At 41.1% G+C, this 7997-nt stretch overlaps 1 protein-coding gene across 2 annotated transcripts in view; it reads right to left on the bottom strand.

The window, feature by feature from the left end:
- Nucleotides 1–7728: 7728 nt before the first annotated feature.
- Nucleotides 7729–7997, bottom strand: part of LOC126355762 (tRNA N(3)-methylcytidine methyltransferase METTL2) — a 46936-nt gene continuing 46667 nt past the window's right edge. For both annotated transcript variants that reach the window (XM_050006164.1, XM_050006163.1), the window contains exon 6: nucleotides 7729–7944. In XM_050006164.1, the coding sequence (XP_049862121.1) occupies nucleotides 7799–7944 (146 nt within the window). In that variant the 3' untranslated portion in view covers nucleotides 7729–7798. The remainder of the gene's footprint in view (nucleotides 7945–7997) is intronic.

Raw genomic sequence — 7997 nt, 5'->3', positions numbered from 1 at the left:
CTATTCTCTCTCTATTGTCTTGCAATCTGCAGGCCTTAAATGTAATTTTAGTAAGTCACAGTTTTTTGCTCCTCTATTGTGTATCTCAACTATGAACTTTCCCGGCAGTGTGTCTGACCCCAGGAACAGGATGTCGTCACTATTACGGCTTTACCTCGTCTGGCAAATTTGCTGGAATTCCAGGCATTCCTTCATAAAATAGCATACTATCACAGGTTTCTTCCAGATGCAGCCACTCTGGCTCACCCTCTGCACCAATTGCTTCATAAAACATCCCTTTCAAGCGGTCACAGGTCTGCAAGTATGCATTTATGCATCTCAAAAGCAATTTTGCTTCACATCTGGCATTGTCATCTCCCAGCATTTTAAATATTTAGTCTTGGTACGGATGCATCCCAGTATGGGGTGGGGCAGTTCTGGACCATCATCATGCAGATGTCTCTTAGCAAACTATTGTGTGCCTAGGGAGATTCTCAAACTGTTACAAACAGGTCACTAAACAACTGGCACATTGGCAAGTATTCTAGCCTTCTCTTGATCACAAGGTGGAGTGCCTGCTCACGGCTGCCACAAACTTTTCTCCCTCCCACCCCTCCCCCTTGATCATCACCCACACTACCTTGCGGAAAGAATCCATTTCGACTTTGCTGGACCTTTCTACAAACTTTTCAAATGTTGGCTGCAGCTGCCTTTTCCAAGTTTCCTTATGATGTGCATTGTCTGTTTACCACAGCATGTTGTTGTTGTGGTCTTCAGTCCTGAGACTGGTTTGATGCAACTCTCAATGCTACTCTATACTGTGCAAGCTTCATCTCCCAGTACCTACTGCAACCTACATCATTCTGAATCTGCTTAGTGTATTCATCTCTTGGTCTCCCTCTTCAATTTTTACCCTCCACGCTGCCCTCCAATACTAAATTGGTGATCCCTTGATGCCTCAGAACATGTCTTACCAAACGATCCATTCTTCTAGTCACGTTGTGCCACACACTACTCTTCTCCCCAATTCTATTCAGTACCTCCTCATTAGTTATGTGATCTACCCATCTGATCTTCAGCATTCTTTTGTAGCACCACATTTCAAAAGTTTCTATTCTCTTCTTGTTCAAACTATTTATCGTCCATGTTTCACTTCCATACATGGGTCACTCCATACAAATACTTTCAGAAACGACTTCCTGACACTTAAATCTATACTAAATGTTAACAAATTTCTCTTCTTCAGAAAAGCTTTTCTTGCCATTTCCAGTCTACATTTTATATCCTCTCTACTTTGACCATCATCAGTTATTTTGCTCCCCAAATAACAAAACCCCCTTGGTACTTTAAGCATCTCATTTACTAATCTAATTCCCTTAGCATCATCCGACTTAATTCAACTACATTCCATTACCCTCGTTATGCTTTTGTTGATGTTCATCTTATACCCTCCTTCCAAGATACTGTCCATTCCTTTCAACTGCTCTTCCAAGTCCTTTGCTGTCTCTGACAGAATTACAATGTCATCGGTGCACCTCAAAGTTTTTATTTCTTCTCCATGGACTTTAATACCTAATCCGAATTTTTCTTTTGTTTTGTTTACTGCTTGCTCAATATACAGATTGAATAACATCGGAGAGAGGCAACAATCCTGTCTCACTCCCTTCCCAACCACTGCTTCCCTTTCATGCTCCTCAACTCTTATAACTGCCATCTGGTTTCTGTACAAATTGTAAATAGCCTTTCATTCCCTCAATTTTACCACTGCCGCCTTTAGAATTTGAAAGACAGTATTCCAGTCAACATTGTCAAAAGCTTTCTCTAAGTCTACAAATGCTAGAAATGTGGGTTTGGCTTTCCTTAATCTTTCTTCTGAGATAAGTCGTGGGTCAGTATTGCCTCACGTGTTCCCATATTTCTACGGAATCCAAGCTGATCTTCCCCGAGGTCGGCTTCTACCAGTTTTTCCATTAGTCTGTAAAGAATTCGCATTAGTGTTTTGCAGCTGTGACGTATTAAACTGATAGTTCGGTCATTTTCACATCTGTCAACACCTGCTTTCTTTGGGATTGGAATTATTATATTCTTCTTGAAGTCTGAGGGTATTTCGCCTATCTTATATATCTTGTTCACAAGATGGTTGAGTTTTGTCGGACTGGCTCTCCCAAGGCTGTCAGTAGTTCTAATGGAATGTTGTCTACTCCTGGGGCCTTGTTTCGACTCAGGTCTTTCAGTGCTCTGTTAAACTCTTCACGCAGTATCATATCTCCCATTTCATCTCCATCTTGCATCCTTCTCCATTTTCATAATACTGTCCTCAAGTACGTCGCCCTTGTATAGACCCTCTATATACTCCTTCCACCTTTCTGCTTTCCCTTCTTTGCTTAGAACTGGGTTTCTATCTTTGTTCTTGATATTCATACAAGTGATTCTCTTTTCTCTAAAGGTCTCTTTAATTTTCCTGTAGGCAGTATCTATATTACCCCTAGTGAGATAAGCCTCTACATCCTTACATTTGTCCTCTAGCCATCGGTGCTTAGACATTTTGCACTCCCTGTTGATCTCATTTTTGAGAGGTTTGTATTCCTTTTTGCCTGCTTCATTTACTGCATTTTTATATTTTCTCCTTTCATCAATTTAATTCAATATTTCTTCTGTCACCCAAGGATTTCTACTAGCCCTCGTCTTTTTACCTAATTGATCCTCTGCTGCCTTCACTACTTCATCCCTCAAAGCTACCCATTCTTCTTCTACTGTATTTCTTTCCCCCATTCCTGTCAATTGTTCCCCTATGCTCTCCCTGAAACTGCGTGCAACCTCTGGTTTAGTCAGTTTATCCAGGTCCCATCTCCTTAAATTCCCACCTTTTTGCAGTTTCTTCAGTTTTAATCTACAGTTCATAACCAACAGATTGTGGTCACAGAGTCCACATCTGCCCCTGGAAATGTCTTACAATTTAAAACCTGGTTCCTGAATCTCTGCCTTACCATTATATAATCTATCTGAGACCTTCCAGTATCTCCAGGATTCTTCCATGTATGCAACCGTCTTTTATGATTCTTGAACCAAGTGTTAGGTATGATTAAGTTATGCTCTGCGCAAAATTCTACCAGGCTACTTCCTCTTTCATTCCTTGCTCCCATTCCATATTCACCTACTGTGTCTCCTTCTCTTCCTTTTAACTCATCATACATTTCTTCAATCTCTTCGTCATCTATGGAGCTAGTTGGCATAAAAAACTTGTACTACTATAGTAGGCTTGGGCTTCGTGTCTTTATTGGCCACAATAATGCATTCACTATGCTGTTTGTAGTAGCTTACCCGCATTCCTATTTTTTTATTCATTACTAAACCTAATCCTGCATTACCCCTATTTGATTTTGTGTTTATAACCCTGTATTCACCTGACCGGAAGTCTTATTCCTCCTGCCACCGAACTTCACTAATTCCCACTATATCTAACTTTAACCTATCCATTTCCCTTTTTAAATTTTCTAACCTACCTGCATGATTAAGGGATCTGACATTCCACGCTCCGATCAGTACAATGCCAGTTCTCTTTCTCCTGATAACGACATCCTGTTGAGTAGTCCCCGCCTGGCTATCCGAATGGGGGGCCTATTTTACATCCGGAATATTTTACCCAAGAGGATGCCATCATCATTTAATCACACAGTAAAGCTGCATGCCTTCAGGAAAAGTTACGGCTGAAGTTTCCCCTAGGTTTCAGCCATTCACAGCACCAGCACAGCAAGGCCGTTTTGGTTACTGTTCCTAGGCCAGATCTGTCAATCATCCAGACTGTTTCCCCAGCAACTACTGAAATGGCTGCTGCCCCTCTTCAGGAACCACACATTTGTCTGGCCTCTCAACAGATAGCCCTCCGTTGTGGTTGCAGTATACAAGCCTCCCCACCAACGGCAAGGTCCAGGGTTCTTGGGGGCATATGCAACAGTGAAAGCACTGCCAGCCATTTTTCTCTGTTGATGGGCTACCTAACATGGCAGTTTCGGACGATGATCCTCAATTTTTAGCTTAGTTATTGGAGGATTTTTGATCATGCAATGGCATTTGTCATGTCATGGCACCTCCCTTTCAACTACAATCCAATGATGAGGCAGAACGTCTTGTGCAGACTTCCAAAATGCAAATGACATGGAAATTATGGAGGAGGAGGCCCTTACATTCTTTCTCAGTTCTTACAGAATGGCTCCCTTCCAGGACAAGAGCCCAGCCAAACTCCTGCATGGCCATCAGCCATGGATGCTGCTTCATCTCCTGCTGCCAGACACGTGTCATGCAATGGCACTGATGTCATCGCGGTTTGCACCTGGAAATCTGGTCTGAGCATAATCGTTCAGACAACACACACATAGAATTCCAGGCATCACCTACAGGCAGCCAAGCATTATGTGATCATGGTGTGTACCAACAAATGCCTTGTGGCACACCAATACAACGAGCTGTGAGCTCAGGTGGGCACTGACAACTCCCTGAGGATCACCGCACTGACACCCATTCCACCAGCATCTATGCTTGCTGGGGGCAGTATGCTGCCTGGGCCATGCCCACCCACACTTCCGAATTGGTCTCTGCTTGCTACACCAATGGCCCTGCCCCACATGACGGGCAGCATGGTTTGGCCTCTTGATGCCCTTGTGGAGCCTTCCCTCGTGGAGTGGTGGGGTGGGGGAGTGGTGCTGGGGCATCCTCAGCCTACCCACAGGTGCCTCCTACAATAACAAATGCACCACCTATGCCAATGTGGGTGCATGCTGCCCTCCTGCTGGTGCTACTTACATTACCTACAATCACCACAGCTCCCCAGCTCCCAGCACTCAGGGACAAGTCCGACATCATAATGATACTAGGATCATTTGTCTACTCTCCTGGAGGGGGAGGAAGATGCGTGTGTTAGCATTCATGCCACTTCTGCCCCTAGGTGCTGGTTCATTTGGTCCAAGAATTATTTATGCCCAGTACAACCACTCCAGACACTATGGATGTGTCAAGCATCAGTGCATCACGGTGGAGCCAGCATCTAGTCACTCTTCCTCCAAGGAGGGATGGATGTAGTGTAAGCTGCACATTACTACACCTCCACCACAAATAGTGTGATGCACACCTCACATTTGAGTATCACATCATTTGGCTCCTCCAGGCCCCCAACAGAAGCCGCTTACTATGGACGATATCTCAATTGCCTGCAGCTGACAGCTGGTGACCTCTGGCAGGCAAGTGCTTTTTATACTTCTGAGCTTCAGCTCGGGCCAGCAGTTTTGTGCATGTCATTAAACTGTATTGCCTTACTCATGTTTATGTTGTTTATGCATGACATAATAAATTATTGTTGGTTACTCATGACCATTTCTCTTAATGCATTCGAAGTTAGAACAGTAATGACTGCCACAGCCCTGCAAAGTAATACATTGCTCCAGTTGACAGCAATTACAATCAGTAGGAAATGTTCAAAAGTCTGTTGTTCAATACTGTGGAGAACTTGTGGGAAGGGGAGGGGAGGGAGGGGGCAAAGGGAGATGTTCACGGGGCAATAAGGGGGTCTCAAGGAAAAGTTAATAAAATATCATTCTCACTGACTTTATTTTCTAGCACAAAGGCAACCCTGACACACAGCATTAAGCAAAAAACACTTTTTTTTATTAAACATCTGTTAACTAAACACATTTTATGTTATTGAGAATTTAATGTTATTGAGAAGAGTTGAGCTCAGAGCTGGCCTACTACTTATGGAAAAAAAGAACATCTATTTTCATCACTCCTCAATTATCTATAAGTGTTTCTTTAGTAGCATCTCAATGTTTGGAGTGAGATTATGGGTTATCATACACACTGCTCCAGTCAGCTGAATGTCATTAAGACCATTCCTAGCCTCCAATTTTGTTAATGTCATTGTTGAAAACACTTTCACACAAATATGTGGTGCTGACTACACTGCTTACTCAAGAAGCTATTCAAAACAACTGCAGGAACTATTCTCGAGGGAAGTTCTTGTAAGACATTTCAGTATTTTCTGCAGTATGGAACTTCTCTTTTAGCACACTCCTACACTGAAAGTAAATGAGCTGCAACTGAATTTCACAGGTGCACTTTCAATGTTCACTGGAAAAGGAATTGCAAAAATACTAAAATCTAGTTCAAATTGATTTACATCACTAAATCTACTATCAAAGTTTTCTAACACTTCCTGTAGCACCATAACAAATTCATCAAAATGTCTACCCACTGTCTGATTTTCAAGATTTATTTCATTTATAACAGTTCAAAATTTAAAAAAAATGTGCAAATGACCTATCTGAAAGTGGCTTTATTCACAACAGTAATTTTCTTTTAAACCCAAGAATACTGTCAAAAAATCAGTAATTAATTAATGTTTACCCTGCAGAGTTGTACTCAAAGCATTCAGGTGCTTTGTTAGGTGTTAGAAATGCGAGAGCTAATAATATCCACTTGGGTTCAATGAAATCTTTTACTGGCATTCCTTTCATGTCCACAAATAATGCTGTGTCTTTATGCAGGGTGAAAAAAAGGATCTAAAACAACACCTCGACTCAACTAGCATACTTAACAATAAGGCACACTGCTGCAATCACACTCCAGCTCTGCTGGCAGAATTTAAATTGCTGATGTCAGTTTATTAACTGTTTTTACAACAGCTACGACACCACTTATTTTAACACATTTTGCCCGCAGATTGGTATGATGTGGGACGCAGTGTATTGTTGGTACTTCCTGCTAGATACCAACTTCTTCCATCCTTTTTTAAATCAATGCCACATGTTACAAAACAGAAACTTTGGGCTAGTATGCATTCCAATAAAAAAGTAATTTTCCTCCCACTGTGAGTTTATGTGTAGGGGTTTGACCAATTTTTGTTTTGAGGACCTTAACTCCTCCTCAGCCCTTTTCCCCCTCACTGATTTTGTCCTATCACAAGCCCAATGGGACTTTGACAACATCAACACTAATGACACAAGATAAACAGGTCCGCTTTGCCATGTTGCCACAGACATCATAACAAATGAGAGGTGTTAGCAGATAGGTAGAGGGTGAGCTGAAAGCTGACGGCGCTCAAAGGCAAGCAATGCTGGCACACATGGGCACCCACATTAGCTCGATTGTCCACACCTGTATGCAGTTTACAAGATGCTATCTACTATTAAGTTTTTTATTCATGGAAGTTTGCATTCAGAAAAGAGTGTGTGTTTATAAATCAAGACTATCAGTTCAACAATGTTCTTCTATATTTTTGCTTTGGACAGGGGCACTGTTAAACTGCAACAGTCAAGTGTATGAACAATAAAATTTTAAGTTACAACTCAAAGGTAATAAACATTTTATTTTTAAAAGTCCTGTAGAATAGTCCAGCAAATTCATGGTAAGCCTAGTAAACAACAAACCCCAAGGGGGTAAAATTGGATTAATCATTAATTAAATGAAGTGTTAGTTTCAAACAAACAAAAAAAAAAAAAAGCCTCACACAGGAAAACGACTTCTTTCAATACATTATTAATGGCTACAGACCCAAGCTAAAAATAACGACTGGTTCATGTGTAGCTTCAAGGAAAATATCTGAATATTATTAAGAAAACCAGACTTGCCCATTTTATCAGTTCATCACATGTTGTACAAGATTATTTGCATTTGCAAGTTGTGATTTACTGAACTGTTGCACTCAGATGGCTGAAGTGGACGACTGTAGTATAATATAAGTAAATGAAACCACCAACATTGTATTATATATAAATAATTAAATTTATTGTATTATATACAATCATGTCCATAAAATATGGAATATCAGTCAGCTGCAAACTGGTTTTCTATACTTTGCTTGAATCCAGACACGATACATTTTAAGCATTTTGCTGCGATTCACTTGAAGCCGCCTATCTATGAGATTTTGCTCTTCCAAGAAACCAGCAGCTGTGAAAATATTTCTCACTTCATCTGTAATGAAAAGAAAATACATCATGGTTAAATTTATCTGAAAGGCAACAAAT

The sequence above is a fragment of the Schistocerca gregaria genome, chromosome 3, assembly GCF_023897955.1.
Source record: "Schistocerca gregaria isolate iqSchGreg1 chromosome 3, iqSchGreg1.2, whole genome shotgun sequence".
Classification (NCBI taxonomy): domain Eukaryota; kingdom Metazoa; phylum Arthropoda; class Insecta; order Orthoptera; family Acrididae; genus Schistocerca; species Schistocerca gregaria.
This window is presented reverse-complemented; position numbering and strand designations above follow the sequence as displayed.